The sequence below is a fragment of the Oncorhynchus tshawytscha genome, linkage group LG29, assembly GCF_018296145.1.
Source record: "Oncorhynchus tshawytscha isolate Ot180627B linkage group LG29, Otsh_v2.0, whole genome shotgun sequence".
NCBI lineage: Eukaryota > Metazoa > Chordata > Actinopteri > Salmoniformes > Salmonidae > Oncorhynchus > Oncorhynchus tshawytscha.
Window position 1 is genome coordinate 22850289 of NC_056457.1, and position 20306 is coordinate 22870594.

Consider the following 20306-nt stretch of genomic DNA (forward strand, 5'->3'; position numbering starts at 1 on the left):
GCTACATACTTCATTGAGGAGTAGAAACTAACGGCCCTGGGCGTGGCGTTTGTCCGGCGCAAGGAGTTTGAGTAGCCAGGCAAGTCTCATGTAAGTGTGGGGTATGCAAAATGGGTCGAATTTGAGCACCTCTTTCTCCTGAATGTTTTGGCATTGTTTTGGCATTCGGTTCCAAAAAGTAACTTTCTGACCTCTACCATGACCAAACATGTTTGGAAGGTTCCGTTAAAATCTAAAGGGGTGCAGTCAGAAAGTGATTGAATTCATACGAACCTTCAACAATTTATTATTTTGGTAGGCTATATTTTTACAGTGTATGTCATTGGGGGAAATGTTCTGCCCTTGATGACGAGTCCATATTTTTTTGTTAACATACATTTAGATGTACATTATATGGAGCATAAGCAGATGCTCCAGGTGGGCTGCAGTATTTTTCAGACAGCTGTTATTTTGAATGAATTTTAGAGGAAAATGTCAGAAAATGTGAGACTAAGTTTACGTAGGATTTTGTTGTCAAATAGTTTGGTGAGAGTCATTATACATTACAGTTACGTCCCATAGTAAACATTGCACTCGGTTTACAGCATTTACATTTCTAGAGTTTGCTCTGAGCAATGTTTCCCTCTAGTGGGCACCTTTCGACGACAGCACAGTGGTTGTTATGGAAAAGCATTTCCCCGGAGGATTGGGGACAGAACACAGCTGATCGGGTTCAGTCGGGCTGAGAACACGGATACGAGTTTGTGCTGCTGTCAGACTGAATTAACTTCACAGGTAAGCAACAAGTCTTGTTTTTAATCTCCAGTACATTTGAAGGTTGACATTTGAGTTACCCAAAGCAAATTTGTACCGGGGCTGAATGAGGACGGGTAAGTGAGCTGTGTAAACTAACGTTAGCAGGCTAGCGTGGTTGCTAATTAATTGGCATTACAAAATGTTAATGACTAACAGATTGCTGTCACGGATAGAGCGGGCATGTTGGATGTTAGAAGGTTATGATAAGCGATATTAGAAAAATAGTTGTTTATGATCACACAACTTATTCAGCAGCTAGCTACAGAGTTATGTGACCGGAATATAATATAGTCTATTTTTGACTGAATTACTCGCATTCAGTGAAACCAGGCAACAAGCATCCTAGCTAGTTCGCCTGTGTTACCTGGCTGTAGAGTGCTAGTAATCTGCTAACATCTACCCAGTGAAGCAGAATTTGCTTACTATTCAAGGCTTTTAATGTATTGGTCTGTCATCAGACACATCGGTTGAGAACAATGATGTATATAAACCATGATATAAAATCATTGTTTGAGACACGGCATTCTCTTGAAAACAGGGCAGGTGGCATTTCAATCATAGAAACTTAATTCATAGAATGGACCTATCCCATAAAACCACTGCAATCTAGCATCTCCTGTTATTTTTGGTGGACAACTTCTTAGATGATTGTAGACTGTTGTTAACATGTTCAATTCATTAAACAGTATACTTGCATTTTTCAGTAGGTCATTTTTTAATAGGTCATGATTCAGTGTTATGAATCAATATGGTGCAGAACTGTTGTTTTGCTCACTAGGTACCAGGTAAAGAAGCCTAGATCGATGCATACATGTAATACCTTACTTTCGAATAGGAATGTAAGTCTTTATTCTGAGTTTAGCCACTTATGAGCTGTGTGGTGGAATTTGGCCGTGCGTTCTTCTGCAAGTCTGACTTTATGAGTTGTATGTTAGTGTTTTTGTGTGTGTCCAGGACCAATAGGATAGCAACCATAGAGTTTGTTATAAGAATGCCAATGCTTTAAGATGCTAAGTGCCTTTCTCATTCATATGGCGGCAGTCCCTTCACTAAGGTGCGTGTTACATTTATTTGGTTACTTCCATTTTATTTGTTTTCATTAAGAATCTTTCTAGGAAAGAGAGGAAGCAAGCAGGTCACATTTCTTATTGTGCTTAGAGATATCTAAAAGTTACAACTACGGCTGGCACAATTAATCGTATAACAGACAATTATGGACAATGACCGTGGATAAAAAAATTGTCTTAATACATATTAATTTTAGGAGAAGGGGGGTGGATCAACATTATATTCAAGTAGATATAATTTATCCAATAGCAGTTTTACATTTTTACATGAAGTTGGTCAAGTTCGTAGTCATTTTACGAGCAGAACAGCTTAATTTAAAAAAGTTCCAAGCAGTCAAAACCATTTGTTTTTTAGACCGGGGTGTCACCAAAGCGGTGTTGTATTAATTAGGTTTCTCGTAGCTATTTGTCAGAGATGCATTGCAAGCAACAACAACAAAAATGTCAACAAAAATAACATTTATGACAATAACCTTGGCCATTTGCATGACAATTAATCATTACCCCAAATTCCACAATGGTCACAGCCCTAGTTACAACTAGTACATTTATTTGAGTAGCACGCACACAATGCTGCTGCACTCACAACTGTATGCTATCTCAGATTCTGGAGATCTGAGAACACAATATCCTAGGCCACATTGTGACATGGCACAAACACTGGCTTATGTAAACTTCTGCTCTTGCTCAGTGGCTGACTCTTTTGAACGAGGGTAAGGTTCTTAAGGTCTTTTATCTGAGCAGCACAGTTTTCATACAGAAAGGAAAGAGACCCCTACTTAATCTAGTCTTATCCAACTATTGAATAAACAATACTAGCTCCTATTATCTCTGCCTTAATCAATATAGGCCTAACCATTGGGAACAATGTCCATTCTTCAAAGGAGCCAGACAGTATAGCCTTTACTAACCTGGCTGTCATTGATCCATCTCTAACTACTATATAGCCTAATGATCTCTCTCTTCCTCAGCTTTGTCTTTTTAATTGCACATTAAACCAATTGCCCATTGAAGCTGGGGATGGAAAAAAGCCTTTAGGAATATTGAACAGGAGATTAGACCACTGGGCAGTGGTTCAAGTGGCAGGATCATTCCATAACACCAACCATTGATTCAGCATTGTTAGCCTACATGAAAGCCACAAGCCATAGACACAGTGTACATGGGGTTGGTTCTTGCCTGGCTACCCAAACTCTTTTCTCTGGCAAAACGCTACGCCCAAATGCTACACCATGCCCAATGATTCTGGATGAACCTCCCTGATGATTTCTAGAATGGAAGATTGGTCCCAGAAACCGATGGGTTGGGCCAGAGCCAGAACACACGTGGGTATAGCAGGGTTTTGAGAATTCTTCATTGGCTTTGATACTCTGATTGGTTAAAGATGTTCCAATCGCTGATGGCTTTGTTTTGTACAACACCCCTCATTTTGACTTTACCACTAATGACTTCAATGATTGCAGTCTCGGAGTGAAGTATTTGAGAACGCTAGAGCAGCGGAAGAATTCAGTTTGAGTTGTCAGGCAAGGTTGGTTCTTTCTGTCCTTTGATGGAACAGAAATACAATTTAGGCCTAAATGTAGCCTACAGGTATGTTCAACTAGGCTTATTATTCTGACTGTAGCACTACCAACTTAGGCTATGTTTCTTTATTTAATCTTATCGCCTATAACGCTGCTTTAATCAGATCTCAAACATATTTTGACATTGTCTTTGTCTCACCAAAATACTTAGGCCTATTGGTTATGAAGTAATCCCTTTGTTTGCCCTATAACAGTCCTTCTGAAAACCTTCCTCTGTAGGCCTTAAACTGTAACTCATTTATGCACAAATGTGTTTTATGATTTGTAGGCAAATTAAGTCATTTGCTTTTTCACTTGGGGACTAAACCACACCAAACACATATGAATGTGTGGGTATTCATAGTGAGGGCCAGTCACTGAGTGATTTGTTCCACAGAACCACCGGCCCTTCCTGCCCAAACTGAGTCAATGACTCATTGATGGTGGCTCTCCTGTAAACAGTTTCAAGCATTTACCGACCAAACTCAAAGTACACCGATGATGCATGAAGAACGCAGGTGACCAAACTAGGCCGCCCAGAAGCCGATAACCTGGGTCGTTCCACCTCAAAAATCACAAGAAAGAGGATTTCGACACCCACCATCTCAGATTGTTATGAAATTGTTTCTGTTAGAAACCAATAAGATTAGCATTCCCGCAACATTATTTTGTTGAAATATAATTTGATATCAGAGAAATGCGTCATTGCATTTTGGTACACCAGAAGTACATTCATTTCCAATGAAACGCTGTGTTTGCCTTGAAGCATTGCGTTGCAGAGGCAGTTGCAGTGCGTTCTGTGTGGTGTATGCTCAACCTGAAAAATAACATTCCTATCCAGCTTTTAATATACTGAAGAAAAATATAAACGCAACATGCAACAATTTAAAAGATGTTACTAAGCTACACTTCATAGAAGGAAATAAGTCAATTGAAATAAAATCATTGGGCCAGAATCTATTGATTTCGCATGACTGGGCAGGGGCGCAGCCATGGGTGGTCCTGGGAGGGCATAGGCCCAACCCACTTGGGAGCCAGGTCCACCCACTGGGGAGCCAGGTCCAGACAGTCAGAATGAGTTTTTACCCACAAAAGGGCTTTATTACAGACAAAAATACTCCTACCCCCCCCCACACACACCATGTGGTATGCGGTTGTGAGGCCAGTTTGACGTACTGCCAAATTCTCCAAAAGGACGTTGTAGGTGGCTTATGGTGGAGAAATTAACATTAAATTCTCTTACATCTGCTCTGTTGGACATTCTTGCAGTCAGCATGCCAATTGCACACTTCCTCAACTTGAGACATCTGTGGCATTGTGTTGTTTGACAAAACTGCACATTTTAGAGTGGCCTTTTATTGTCCTGGGCAAAAGGTGCACCTATGTAATGATAATGCTTTTTAATCAGCTTCTTGATATGCCGTGCCTGTCGGGTGGATGGATTATCTTGTCAAAGGAGAAATGCTCACTAACAGGGATGGAAACAAATTTGTACACAATATTTGAGAGAAATAAGCTTTTTGTGTGTGTGGAACATTTATGGGACCTTTAATTTCAGCTCATGAGAAAAGGGACCAACACTTTACATGTTGCATTTATACATGTGTCCCTGTATACTGGGTATGGTTAGGGTGACGTGAAAACTTCAGTAGGCCTACCAAGTGGTATGCCCATAAAAAAATGTATGATAAACTGTAATCTGATTGCTGCCAGAGTACAGTAGGTTTTACTATCTATTGAAATATGCCCAGTTGCCTAAATTAACTGAGATAGAGGAGAGAGCGTTCCTCCCAGTCTACCAGTAAATGATCCCTGATTTAATCTTCCCTCCTCTATCGACTGTATTAATAGCCACTCAGCCATCACACACACTAAACACCAAGGTGTTTTTTTCTGCCAAATTCAGCATCCCACCAACTTTTTGCAGACTTTTCTTTATATATGAAAGGTATTTATGGTTGACAAAGCCTCTACTTTTATTTCCACGAATCAAACTAGTCATGATTGCGGTAAAGTTCGGCTTAGAATTAACTGTAGCCGAGAGGCAGCATATGTACACACGGCGAGGTAGGGTACTCCCATTACTTCTATGTTAAATTGCCTACTTCAGTCATAACCCGACAACGGCTGTATGTATATATGTGTGTGTATGTGTTTATATACATATATACATACATACATACTACCGTTCAAAAGTTTGGGGTCACTTAGAAATGTCCTTGTTTTTGAAAGAAAAGCACATTTTTTTGGTCCATTAAAATAACATCAAATTGATCAGAAATACAGTTTAGACATGGTTAATGTTGTAAATGACTATTGTAGCTGGAAATGGCTGATTTTTAGTGGAATATCTACATGTGTACATGTGTACAGAGGCCCATTATCAGCAACCATCACTCCTGTGTTCTAATGGCACTTTGTGTTAGCTAATTCAAGTTTATCATTTTAAAAGGCTAATTGATCATTAGAAAACACTTTTGCAATTTATGTTAGCACAGCTTAAAACTGTTTTGCTGACACTGACACTGACTCAACTCCAGCCACTTTAATAATGGGAATTGATGGGAAATGATGTAAATATATCACTAGCCACTTTAAACAATGCTACCTTATATAATGTTTACATACCCTACATTATTCATCTCATATGCATACATATATACTGTACTCTATATCATCGACTGCATCCTTATGTAATACATGTATCACTAGCCACTTTAACTATGCCACTTTGTTTACATACTCATATATGTATATACTGTACTCGATATCAGCTACTGTATCTTGCCTATGCTGCTCTGTACCATCACTCATTCATATATCCTTATGTACATATTCTTTATCCCCTTACACTGTGTATAAGACAGTAGTTTTGGAATTGTTAGTTAGATTACTTGTTGGTTATTACTGCATTGTCGGAACTAGAAGCACAAGCATTTCGCTACACTCGCATTAACATCTGCTAACCATGTGTATGTGACAAATAAAATTTGATTTGATTTTGATTTTAAAGAAGCAATAAAACTTGCCTTTTAGACTAGTTGAGTATCTGGAGCATCAGCATTTGTGGGTTTGATTACAGGCTCCAAATGGCTAGAAACAAAGAACTTTCTTCTGAAACTCTTCAGTCTGTTCTTGTTCTGAGAAATTAAGGCTACTCCATGTGAGAAATTGCCAAGAAACAAGATGTACGAGATACTTCACAGCCAGTTGGCTCTGTTCTGTGAAGGGAGTGTCAGTCAAAATAAGATGACTCAAGAAATTACATTATTTTTGACGTTTTTAACTAAAGAGATTTTACATCTAACAAAGATGTTTGGTGCAGTATTTGTCAAATGAAAAAATGTGCGTGAAAACGCGTCGTCTCTCGTTGAATGACAACAAAGACTTTATTGAAGAATCGCTACTGTTGACCAATCACCGACGAAGGGGCGTAGACTTCAGCTCCGAACTTCGGCTTGCCTTCAGAATTTGTTTTGTGTGCCAGAACAGCCGAAGAAACCCTCACCAAAGTCCAAAACAAAAACGTAACAAAATGTTGTCCTAATATATGCACAAACTCTACCGAACTGTTTCAGGTGGGAAGCATGTGGATGCCTTTACAGGGCAGAGAGGTTCTCTGAGTTGAGGAGGCACAGTGGCTGTTATTGTGCTAAACCTCGCTGTGGGCCACTGTGCCAGTCGGTGCTGGGCTAAAGTACACATACTGATCTGCTTCTGTTCCAGACTTACTCGCTGTTCGACTGCCTGGCTGTGACTTGGTGTGCTTTATGTTTCGCATTTGAACTGCAACAGACGGGCAAGGATGTCCTTCCGGCCTAAAACTCACTCTGTGACTCGCTCTATAAAGGATGTCTTCCATCCGCCTCAACCTTGTGTACACAAAGGGTCATAAGTTGATCCATAGGCGCCAACATGTTTCCTGACCCCAGGCAGAGCCCTGAGTTCATATCAATGTTTGGTTATGTAATTCAGCTATCACTTTCAAAATGACCTTTGAGACACCAGGCACAGTATATTCACAGAAATATGAGCATGATCTCTTTTTTTATTGTTATCATAAGTTGAGATCTAGGTGTATTCTACTGGCTATTCAGGGTGAAAGGAGACCCTTTGTGTAGGTTTCATTGCCATTGTTCAAGTGTGATTTTAAATAGGCTAGGTTTCATGGTCACTAATGGTCTTAAGATATAGTGGTGGTGTTTATATCCTTGGTGATTGACAGCATTACTGGGAGGACTGTCAGCCAAAGACAATGAGATTAGGCAGGAAGCGGAAGTTAGAGGTTTTGTGATTAAGCCATCTTTACGTACAAAGATGTAGCCTACTGCTACGACATCCCATATCACTTCTGTCACACTCACGCTGAACACACTGCAACTGGACAGGCTCACGACTTTTCAACACAGGCATGCATAGAAAGCTATTATGTCCCTGAGTCCCATGGAGTTGTGTGTTCCAAGTGAGGTCGGCCAATGATCTGTGATTCAGAGGACAAACGCATACAGACCAGTAGTTCTCTGTGTCATCACTTCATCCCTTTTGTTACATTCTGATGAGAGAAGTACATTAAAATATAGGCCTAGCTATTGGCTATTGGTGGTGTTGAATAAGATGTCACGTGCTGATTTGTGCTCTTTTTTAATTTTATTTTAAGCATTATGATTTACCTGAAGTGTTTAGTTCTTCTGTGCTGATCCTAAAGGGATTGTGGGGATCTTCTTCCCAAATCTCCTTAAAGCTGGAATCCTTAATGCTGAAATTGTCACGTCCATTTGTGATATTACAACAAAGAAGTTACTGAAAACAACACTTTTTTCATTGCACTCTTGATAGCAGAGCACCATTTTTAAAAAAATATATTTTTTTTTACCATAATGCGGCAGCAAAAACAACGGTGGTGGGGCACCTACTGCAGATTCCATCTTTAAAGATGGAGTCTGGGATCTTAAGCACAACAAATTCGTAACATATTTTACAAATCGGATTTGTAACATATCATACAAAATGGATGACGTAGTACACAATTAGATGATGTGGTACACAAAAAACAAGTACCCATTTTGGCTTGTGAGCACCACTTTCAACACTACTGGCTAAAATTATACAAAGTTCTAGAGCATCACTTTAAGAGTCTGTAAATAAGGATTATTCTCTTTCTGTGTTTACAGTAGTGGAAACCGGGCACCATCCCTCCGGTTTCTTTTTGTGCACTGATTACAAGCTGTTCCGTGGAGTGTGAACACACTAGACATCGACAGCCTGTGTGTCAGCAGCAGGTGTCTGTCTGTTTATGGCTGCTTGGTGTCTCTGTAGCTAGGTCTTGTTTAGGAACAAAGTTCAGTTCTCTGTGATTGTGGATCAAGCAAGGTGTGGCCCTGGCCTCTATATTGCAGTAGGGCCTCATTATATTTTAATAGGAATACTGGTATACTCTGTGCCACTTTGTTAGTGTGTGCGGGTGTGTAGGATAAACATTCTGATTTGAATCCAAGGAAATCCTTACATTGTGGTCTGGGCACTGACAAAGGAAAGGTCATCCTAAATATAGTTTGAAGCCATAGTGACAGAAGTGTCCCTAAAGCAGGTCTATTCATTCAAGACTTGGGAATGACAATTATGAAAAGATTATGCTGTAGGCCAGTTGTTTTCCAACTTTTTCAGTGGGCCACTTTTTATTTTTATTTTACCCCCCCCAAGAATTAATCGCGGCCCCCATCCCAAATCTAATGACAACCTTAATTGGTACATTTAGATTTTTACATCAACAAATAAACTTAAATTCATTACATGTTAATTTCTTATCAAAATGAAAAGAAATCAATAAATTTTTCTAATTATCTTTCTCATTAACAATTGTATATTGTCTCATTAATTTGTTTTAAATGTTGGCGACCCCACTGCAGTTTGTCGCGACCCCGACATTGATTACCACTGCTGTAGGCTGCAGTAAGGTCACAACACAGTGGTCTCTGTAGTTTCACCATAGGTATACTTGAATGTAGCCAAAAGTGCCATGTGTTTGTGATGCCATCTTTCCTGTCTATGTTACAAGATATTTGATGTCTTTCTCCAGTCCCAGACCTGGTCCCCTCTGTTAGGCCTCTGTGACTTGAGTGGTCTCCGTCTGGGCCTGCCCGTAAGCAACTGCTCTCTCTATCTCCCTGAGTGTGTCTAGTTGACCTTCCTCTCAGCGACTCACAGGCCAGGCTAAATAATGGATGAGGTGCCTGGAAAGAGTGGCTGGTGTGAGATGTTACTTACCTGGATAAATGGGAAGGGAGGGACAGAGGGCTTGGTGACAGCCAGGAGGGCCACTGCTAGCCTAGCACTTAGCACCCAAACCATTGTCTAGTTACTAGTACTACAGCCTGACTAATTAACAACCTACAGAATCCCTTCCTGATCCGTTCTCTTACACTAACCAACCACAGAGCGTGCTGTGCTGAAGTTGAGGGGGCATACGCAGGGCAGGCAGGGTGTCAATCATTAATGAAAGGCGTCCCATCTCCGGTTTCCCTGGGATAGAGGAGTGGGAGTGAAGAGCGGAGGATAAGGAGTGTACAGCTTCCAGATAACAGGCTTAGGAGGGCAGGTTGTGTACATTACTGTAACAGGGCTCTCTCTCTCTCTGAATATCACACTCACACACACTCTCTCCCTCTGTCAGGTAGCCTGGCGGGTAAGAGCGTTGGACCACTAAACGAAAGGTTGTTGGATCGAATCCCCAAGCTGACAAGGTAAAAATCATCTGTCGTTCTGCCCCCTGAGCAAGACAGTTAACCCACTGTTCCACCCGATGGCGTGGATGTTGATTATGGCAGCCCCCCCGCACCTCTCTGATTCAGAGGGGTTGGGTTAAATGCGGAAGACACATTTTCAGTTGAATGCATTCAGTTGTTCAACTGACCAGGTATCCCCCTTTCTCTTTCTGTTTGCAGGTGTCAGGGGAGGGAGTAGAATGTTCTGTATTCTAAGAAGCACAATGGATTCTTGAGACGCTTTGATGCCTGACTCTTCCTGGTTCCCGAAGCACCACCTGCAGTGGCCTATTACAGGACTAGAAGTGATCCAATCCCCATGCATCCCCCACCTCTGACCAACCCCTGCCCTTACATTCTCTCATACTACTGCACTCTAAAAACAAGCTCTATGCAGTATTAGTCCAAATCTCTGTTTATATTTTATTATCACATTGAACAATGTGACCTGGTTCCTCTTAGATGCTGAGTTTGTACTCTAAGTAACCACTTCACTTCAAGGTTTGCACCACAGCTCTCAGTATGGACTCCCACCCGGGGACTTGTGTGTTGGGTCCACTTCCCAGAGAGTGTAGGCCTAACCATCAATGGTTGCATTGCTGGCACTGACGGGGGCAGAGGCGAAGTAGTGTCACTGTTTCGGTCTCCCTCCCTCCAACCCAGAGGAATACAGGAAGGAACACAGGATTTAAGGACAGAGACGTGGTTCAGTAATCTGGATGGATCTGTTCCAGCAGGAGATGTTCCATAAAGATCTAGAGTAAGAACCAGTTGGTTCTCAGGTCTTGAATTTCCATACATAGTCTTTAAAGCATATAAGCCCATGGAAGAGAATTCTCTGATTCTCTGTTACTCACACAAAGAATACCGACTTGGACCTTTACACCTTGGAGATGTCTGCCACCTGACCTTCCAGCAGCTTTGATTATTTTTGTGTTCACTTTCAACTGATAAATCCCAGAACCAGATCAGAACAGTGAAACGGGAGGTGTAGGAAGTCTGAGGTGGGCGGTGGTGTGGCATGGCGGAGCACGGCGAGCTGCTCGGTGAGATGGCCACGGTTGGGCGTCTGAGTGCCACGGAGCGCCTGAAGCACGCCCAGAAGCGGCGCGCCCAGCAGCTGAAGGGCTGGGCCCAGATGGACAAGGACACGGCCCGTGGCGGGGGCAAGACCGGACAGAAAGTGGACAAGAACAAGGGGCGCACGCGCAGGGTGGTCTTCCCCAACAACATCACCCTTCTGGAGGCTGCAGCCCGCAATGACCTGGAGGAAGGTGAGTCAGTCAGCACACTACTATGGGCTGGTTTCCCGGACACAGATAACGACTAGTCCTGGAATAAAAAACATGCTCAATGGAGAATCACTATTAAAAGTGTGTTTTAGACCTGGACTAAGCTTAGGCTAATCCATGTCTGGGAAACCAGCCATAGAGGTTATCCCACTTTATAAACTGGGTGGGTCCAGCCCTGAATGCTGATTGGCTGAAAGCCGTGGTATATCAGACCGTATTCCACAGGTATGACAACATGTATTTCTACTGCTCTAATAACCAGTTTATAATAGCAATAAGGCACCTCAGGGTTTGTGATATATGGCCAATATACCACGTCTAAGGTCTGTGTCCAGGCACTCTGCTTTGCGTCGTGATTAAGAACAGCCTTTAGCTGTGGTATATTGGCCATATAGCACACCTCCTAGGGCCTTAAATAACCCTCACTGTTGTTGTTATGGTTGCTGTTCTTCCAAGTAGCCTAGCATGAATTACACAGTACAGCTACTCTATAAACACAAGGGCAATTCCACAATAACAGTGATGCTGAGACTTTGATTTTTCACTTTAAAATGTATGTTAAACAAAAAACAATGATTGTTAACAGAATGACTGTTTGTGCTGTCATTCTGTTACCTAACTTTGCATCGGCACTGTTCCTCAAGTAAATGTGTTTTTGTAAAATGTTCAATGGAAATTGTTAAAAGTTGTACTTGTGTATAGGAAATGATTCATGCATATTTTTTGTGAGACGCGTCATACTTCTAAACTTGTCAGACCAGGCATTTGGTTTCAATGGTGCTATTGTTTCCACACATGATTATGGTTAATTATAGTGGTCACTCGTAACTAACTTTTGCCTGCATTACAAGAGCAGAGGCTATCTGAAGTTAGGATTCGTAGCATAGCTTAGTGAGTAACGGCCACGCTGTTGTGATTGTGTGTCTCTGCAGTCAGGGAGCTGCTGAACGGTGGAGTCAGTCCAGATCTGTACAACGAGGACGGACTCACTGCCCTGCACCAGGTACACACACACACACACACACACACATACTCTTAAACACATACTCTTAAACACATACACACACACACTCGAACACACGCACACACACACCAGGTACAGACAGTTGTGACCACCCACAACCAACAGGTCAGCCTGTGTGTGCATTGTTTTGTGTTGTCAGCTCTCAGAACTGTAAGTACTGTCTGTTGTGTCTATCTGTCTGTTTTGTCTAACTAACATCACAGTTTATGTAAACACTGTAGAGCGTTTTCACATTGCTTCTAGGGCTAGACATGTAACTGCTGCTCTGGACCAAGGCTCTTGCTTACATTCCTAGACCATTGGGGAGGATACGTTTAGTTATGCTTCCCTTCATAGCACTGCTGTGTTGTTTGGAAAGTTCTACGAACACCACCAAGAAACAACACTGCTCTCTTTAGAAGTCAAAATGACACAGACCCTACATATACACATTAACACACACTGTCAACACATGAGTGTCACTAGAGAGAACAGTGTTCTCTTTGTAAGTACTATCTATAATTATTTCTTCCCTTTGAAAAAAGTGAATGTGTGTTACTTAGTAAATGACTGGAGGCCTGGGCCTATGCAAATTCAGCTTACACTGCAGCTGACTTACTGATGGTAGAACACTGTAGGTGAGCATGTATTCATTGGTTTGTCTGTCTGTCTGCCCCCCCTGCAGTGCTGCATTGATGACTTTGTGGAGCTGGTACAGTGTCTGTTGGACGCCGGGGCCAGTGTGAACGCCTGTGACAGTGAGCTGTGGACGCCGCTCCACGCTGCTGCCACCTGTGGACACACAGCCCTGGTGCAGCTCCTGGTGCAGTCGTGAGTCACATTTAGAAACCCTTCAACGTGACACATTCTCTCGCTGTACTGCTGGTCACAGAAATGTACACACAGTTACAATGTACTACTTCACTTAGACTTGGAAAAATAAGTTTGAGTAACTAAGTATGAGTTTGGACACGGCCCTCTGGTTGAACTTCCCCAAAATCTATTCTTAGCCTTTCTTCATAGGCACTATCGTATCATATAAACATATGGTTACAATTCTAGGATATCCTTATCATTTACTACAGTAAATTACCACTGTGTGTCAATGAATATACTGTACTGCAGCTACATGTGACGGTGATGCATGTGCCACTGGTGTAATGAGTCCCTGTCTCCTGATGTAACGTTCTCCTTGTCTGTGTCCAGTGGTGCAGAGATGCTGGCGGTCAACGCTGATGGCAACATGCCCTATGACCTTTGTGAGGACGAGGCCACGCTGGAGCTGCTAGAGATGGTCATGGCAGAGCAGGGTCAGAACCCAACTCGACATCCTCTCCTTCTCCACACCTTATCCTCTATTTGCATTTCCAACTACTCCCAATCATTCTCATGCCATGACTACAGCCTTGAGCCTTCATCCTTAGCTACCTAGCCCTTCTCTTCCCAGTTGCGATCCCCACCATGACCCTTACTAAAAATCGGTCCTAGTCAAATGGTCTTGTGTTGACTTCCTGTGTGCCTGTGCAGGTATAACCCAGGACCGTATAAACCAGTGTCGTGGGGCTAAGGAGATGGAGATGCTGACGGACCTTCGAGCGCTGGTCCAGAGTGGTGCGGACCTGAACGCTCAGGATGACAATGGGGCCACACTGGTGAGACACTGTAATCTGTTTGTTTTTTAAAATGTTTATCTTCCCCTCTAATCAGGGACTGATTGTAGACCTGGGACAACAGGTGGGTGCAATTTAATAAAACCAGAAGTACTCTGGACCTTGTAGGGTAGGATTTTGAATACCCCCCCTGTAAACCTTAAAATACACCTGAAAACACACTTGGTTGGGAATAACTGTTCAAATACATTACTGACAAACGGCACTAAGGTTCACATGACTGACAAACGGCACTAAGGTTCACATGACTGACAAACGGCACTAAGGTTCACATGACTGACAAACGGCACTAAGGTTCACATGACTGACAAACGGCACTAAGGTTCACATGACTGACAAACGGCACTAAGGTTTGAACTTCTAGTCTCATATTATAATCCATAGATTCACCTCACCACTGGTATAAAAGGTTGACCGTGTAACAATCTGTCCTCTGTCTCACTTCACATCCAGCTGCACTTAGCGGCGGCTAACGGCTACCTGTTGGTAGGGGAGCTGTTGTTGGAGCACCAGGCCAAAGTGGAGGAGAAGGACTCAGACGGCTGGACACCACTCCATGCCGCCTCCTGCTGGGGACAGGTCAGTATTGCCGCACTCAGAACAGTTTAGAAAGAAGCTACGTCCCCCTTTCTCAACTGTCATGCTATGGGCGGCAGGTAGCCTAGCGGTTAAGAGCATTGGGCCAGTAACCGAAATGTCGCTGGTTTGAATCCCCGAGCTGACTAGGTGAAAAATATGTTGATGTGCCCTTGAGCAAGGCACTTAACCCTAATTGCTCCTGTTCAGGATAAGAGCGTCCTCTAAATGACTAAAATGTAAAATATGCCATGCTATGCTAAATGGCTGTATTGCCTGACAAACCTGAACATGCTGGTGTGTCTTGTTTCCCCAGGTCCAGATGGTGGAGCTGCTGGTGGCTCATGGGGCCAGTCTCAACACCAAGTCCGTTCTGGAAGAGACGCCACTGGGTAAGAACACAACTATCAACCCAATCAGAGACTGTGTAGATGTGAAGGGCAATGACAGAAAAGGATTGGACAGTATAGATTAACTTACTGTTGTCTTGGTAGATAATTGTTGTCCAGACACAGCATAAACGTGTATCAGAGGGAATGAAATCCTGAATGAGGATGACATGTCCTGACCCTGTTGTGTTTTCTGTCCGTGGCAGATGTGTGTGCGGATGAGGAGGTGAGAGCCAAGCTGATGGAGCTGAAGCACAAACACGATGCCATCATGAAGAGTCGGGACCGACACAAGGGCACCTTGCAGAAACGAGCCTCCAGCACAGGCAGCAGAGGGTGAGGGGGGGGGACAAGAGAGAGGATTAGTTCAAGAATTGAGGGGATAGGATAATGGTTTTGTTTAGACACATGTAAAACCCTCAAACTACGGTCACTCTCTCCAGCTTGTAGCTGTATCTACAGTATCTCTCTCTGTCGTCCCCTGTCTGAGCAGTAAGGTGGTGCGGCGTGTGAGCATCAATGAGCGTTCCAGCCTGTACCGGCGGGAGCACCACAAGGAGGCCATGGTGTGGCAGGAGAGAGGCCGGCAAGCCGAGCCGCAGGACGACGACGAGGACAGACAGACTGACAACGAGCTCCACCAGCATGTTGCCATGGTGAGTGGTACTGTATTACTCCTGTCATAGCAACAACACCAGGACAAACTTCTACCATGTTCAATTAACACTGAGAATAGATTATATGGTTGATAGGTGAATGTGTCATATTAACTCTCTTGCGCTGGCTCTCTCAGGCTGCAGGTGCCATGTCGAGGGTGGAGAATGACGAGGGAGGGGAGAGGAAGTTCAATCTGGGGAACGGTGGGATTCCCCTGGCCCTGTCGGTGTCAGTCCCAGGGGAGCAGTGGAGCGGAGGCCGGATGGACCGCAGCGCCTCTTACCAGCTGAGCCCTGCCTCGGGGACCGGGGAGGCAGGGGACAGCATGACCCGGGAGAAATCCCACCAGACACTAGCGGACCTGAAACGCCAGCGGGCCGCAGCCAAGCTCAACAAGTACCCAGCCCCACCCCCTCCAGAGGAGATACCCCCTTCTCCCGCCCCTCTGCAGGATGTGACCCCGTCCGGAGCCGCCCAGGAGACACACAGCACAGAAGTGGCCTCCCCCAGCACTGTGTACTTCACCCCAGCCAGCGGGGACCCGCCCCTGCTCAAACTACAAGCCCCAGAGGAGGACACCTCCAACAACACCAAGGAGCCCTGCTGTGGACTCATGTAGGGACAAACACTTCTAAACACCCACTGCCTGACTGGAAATTAAAGTGGGCGATGTGTAACAATCAAAAATGATTTCAAAACGCTACGGTGACGACCAGATATACTTTTAAGGATTCATTGCAGTTGGATTTATTCTAAGTTTATTATTTGGTTCCGTTAAGCGCCTACTTCCATCAATTACATGATATTGATTGTTTGATCTACTCTCCATTTTGGTCAATGTGGTTATACATTCCATCTTCTTGCACGGATTTATTTTTAGCCCTCCTTCCTGAAATGTCTAAAACAAGATTTATCTAATGGAGGGAATGTAAAACATTTTCCAATATATGAGCACTTAACGTTCCTCTGTTGATAAGGGTGTGGCCAGAGTCATAGATTTACATACATGGATATTGCTCTGCATATCTATGGACCTCATATAGAGAGAGACCTTATGTGCCCACCTGGTGGCTTCTAAGAGAACTACAGATTCCAGTATTACTCCTTCAATAGCACGGAGTACTTTCTTTTGTTTAATCCCTTTTTTCCATGTTTGTTTGAGGCAATTCAATCAAAAGAGTGTTTTCTCATATCAAGCATATTATATATGAACTGGCCATCTGACTTAAGTGAATAAGATTTGCTCATTTAAAGCAGAAAGGGGCTAGAGAAGCGTGAATGAACCAAAGCTGATTATTTTACTTTATTTTTTTCAAGCTGAAAATCGGACCAATGAATGATACTTTTCTACTCATGATTGACTGAGCATGATTTGAGATATGCACAGTAAATGGATTTAAGAGAAGGAGAGATTAGGATCGAGAGTGATTGTTACAAAAGGGTACATAATAATGGCATTTGTTGGTGTTATTTGTTTTCTATACACACTCACACCAGTCTGTCTGTTGACAGGGTACAGAAGTGGGAGTGTTTGTAGATGATGGTTTCTTTCTTGTTGGTTTGAATTTGCATCAAATTTACACACGTGTAGACAAGTGCTATTTCCCTGCCTTTCTACTGATCAGCATTCAGCACTGTTCTCAAAATTGTTTTTTTTTGTTCGTAAATCAACATACTGTTCCAGTGCACTAAGAACCTACATTTTCTACGGTGAAATTTGTAAACAAGGGTTTTGTTTTCTAAATGATTGTAAGAGATTATCTAATATTCAAATTAATATAAATTGTGTTTTTGTCATGGTGTTTGTCCCACCTCAGGATAAAATGACTTCTTATAGGCATTTCTATTTAAACTATTTCTATGCTGTGAATAGGGATGTACACAGTGTACAAAACATTAGGAACACGTGCTCTTTCCATGACTTGGACTGACCAGGTGAATCCAGGTAAAGGCTATGATCCATTATTGATGTCACTTGTTAAATCCACTTCAGTCAGTGTATATGAAGGGGAGGAGATGGGTAAAATAAGGATTTTTAAGCCTTGAGACATGGCTTGTGTATGTGTGCTATTCAGAGGGTGAATGGGCAAGATGATATTTAAGTGCCTTTGAACGGGGTATGGTAGTAAGTGCCAGACGCACCGGTTAGTGTGTCAAGAACTGCAACACTGCTGGGTTTCACGTTCAACAGTTTCCCTTGTGTATCAAGACTGGTCCAACACCCAAAGGACACAATTGTGGACCGCATTGGCGTCAACATGGGCCAGCATCTGTGTGGAACGCTTTTGACACCCTGTAGAGTCCATGCCCTGACAAATTGAGGCTGTTCTGAGGGCAAAAGGGGGTGCAACTCAATATTAAAGGTGTTCCTAATGTCTTGTACACTCTGTGGTATTAATGACATTTCATTTTTGTGTCAACACAATTTGGCAACCCATCCCTTACAGGATTATTTCACACACAAACTACAATGATTCACAGTGATAGTTCTTCCGGTGTTCCGTACAGTGTGCACCTCAAAAGGAATGAAAAAAAAATCAAAACATAAATAGTAGATACAGTTATCAAATCAATAATAACACTAGGGCAGTGAAAAATGAAATATAATACTGAAAAATGTATTATTTTTGTGTATGGAGTAGATTGACCTCAACCATTCCTTTACAACAAACCATTCCTGCCTAGAAACCAGTATCTTCTACATTGCTGCCTTAATGAAATGAAGGGGGCATCAGAACAACTGACAGACCATCTTGGTTAGCCTTGTCAATGTGATGGTTTGTCAACAGTAAGTGCCTACTGTAGGGTTGATTGGCTAAGTGTAAATAGTTTGCATTGCTTGCACAAAGTTCCACATAGACCGTGTGGAATTCTGATTGATGTGAAGTATGGGACTAAATGCCTTTGACTCTCTCCTAAATGTACTATTGAAATGTCTCCTTCCATAATGGAACTCAGTCCTCAATTACACATTTACATTTGCTTGTTTTAATGTAGAACATAATTTGTATGGTTGTTGCCTGTTTAAAAAGTCATGTTTTCACAGAGGGTGGTGCGACATGGGCTTAGGAGTACATGTGTGGACGTGTAATTTATTTGTATATATTGGGAGTAAGATGGACAGTCGTGCTTGCTCTCCTAATAGATACACTATATATACATAGGTATGTGAACACCTCTTCAAATTAGAACATTCAACTATTTCAGCCACACCTGTTGCTGACAGGTGTATGGAGTTGAGTACACAGCCATGCAATCTCCATGGACAAACATTGGTAGTAGAATGGCCTTACTGAAGAGCTCAGTGACTTTCAACATGGCACCATCATAGGATGCCATCTTTCCAACTAGTCAGTTTGTGAAATTTCTGCCCTGCTAGAGCTGCCCCGGTCAACTGTAAGTGCTGTTATTGTGATGTGGAAATGTAATTTAGAAACAACGGCTCAGCCACGAAGTGGGAGGCCACACAAGCTCACAGAATTGAACCGCTGAAGTGCATAGTGCAAACAAATCGTCTGTCCTTGGTTGCAATACTCACTACCGAGTTCCGACCTGTCTCTGGAAGCCTTGTCAGCACAAGAACTGTTCATCGGGTTCTTCATGAAATGGGTTTCCATGGCTGAGCAGCTACGTTCACCATGTGCAATGCTAAGCATCAGCTGGAGTGGTGTAAAGCTCACTGGCATTGGACTCTGGAGCAGTGGTGAGGAATGATGGTCTGGGGCTGTTTTTAATGGTTCGGGGTAGGTCCCTTAGTTCTAGTGAAGGGAAATCTTAAAGCTATAGCAAATCCCCGCAGTAATGTTCCAACATCTAGTGGGAAGCCTTTCCAGAAGAGTGGAGGCTGTTAGTGCAGCAAAGGGGGACCAACTCCATATTAATGCCCATGATTTTGGAATGAGATGTTCGACGAGCAGGTGTCCACATACTTCTGGTGCTGTAGTGTGTGTATGTGTAGCGTCCTACATCTGCTACATAACTGTATTTCAAGCCAGCAGGGGGACACTGAGGGAAGAAAACCATGCTGCTCAACATTCACACCAGTTTCCTTCTCTCTATTGTACATGGAAGTTCCTGCACTGAGTATATGAATGGTTGAAATATTGAAGGTTCCTGGAGTTCATTGTCTTTCCTGTCCAGCTAATGAAGATGAACCATAAAAGGCGGACCCTCTTGTTTGTGTGGGTTGGAGAATGTGGAAGGACTCCATGCTGTACACACTCAGACTGATCAAGGACCTACAGTAGCTTACCTGTCAATGTATTTTTGATACCTTCATTTTGATCACCTTAAAACAAATCTAGAGCCTTTGTATATATTTTACAATAAATGTATTATGTCAAACTTGAGTGTGTGCTTTTCCTTGTATTTGATGTGCTTCTTTCATGTTTATAGTACATATGGATACAGTAAACATTACCCCTTAGTGGTGGAATTGTACAGTGAATTGGCACATAAGATCTTCCATTCTTTACACCACCTAGGTGTAATTCTGACGTGAGCTCTCGTAGCTTTACACACACAGCACAAATGC

At 42.8% G+C, this 20306-nt stretch overlaps 1 protein-coding gene across 2 annotated transcripts; it reads left to right on the forward strand.

Annotated features, from left to right (window-relative positions):
* The first annotated feature begins 620 nt into the window (after nucleotides 1-620).
* On the forward strand, nucleotides 621-17573 carry LOC112227732 (protein phosphatase 1 regulatory subunit 16A-like). 2 transcript variants are annotated; one of them, XM_024392566.2, is made up of 12 exons: nucleotides 621-774; nucleotides 10095-10164; nucleotides 10366-11459; nucleotides 12410-12480; nucleotides 13166-13311; nucleotides 13687-13790; nucleotides 14008-14132; nucleotides 14604-14729; nucleotides 15043-15118; nucleotides 15322-15451; nucleotides 15609-15771; nucleotides 15909-17573. In XM_024392566.2, exons 3-12 carry the CDS (start codon nucleotides 11207-11209, stop codon nucleotides 16389-16391), a joined length of 1677 nt encoding a protein of 558 aa, XP_024248334.1. In that variant the 5' UTR covers nucleotides 621-774; nucleotides 10095-10164; nucleotides 10366-11206; the 3' UTR covers nucleotides 16392-17573. The 2 variants fall into 2 exon arrangements, with proteins under 2 accessions (XP_024248334.1, XP_024248335.1); XM_024392567.2 differs by having other exon boundaries at nucleotides 623-774; nucleotides 10099-10164.
* Nucleotides 17574-20306: the final 2733 nt, after the last annotated feature.

Bases quoted from the DNA above. Each gene is read 5' to 3' on its own strand.
- LOC112227732 (XM_024392566.2), top strand. From the start codon at position 11,207: ATGGCGGAGCACGGCGAGCTGCTCGGTGAGATGGCCACGGTTGGGCGT. The intron at 14,133-14,603 runs GTGAGACACTGT...CTTCACATCCAG, and splicing joins ATGACAATGGGGCCACACTG to CTGCACTTAGCGGCGGCTAA. The intron at 15,119-15,321 runs GTAAGAACACAA...TGTCCGTGGCAG, and splicing joins TCTGGAAGAGACGCCACTGG to ATGTGTGTGCGGATGAGGAG.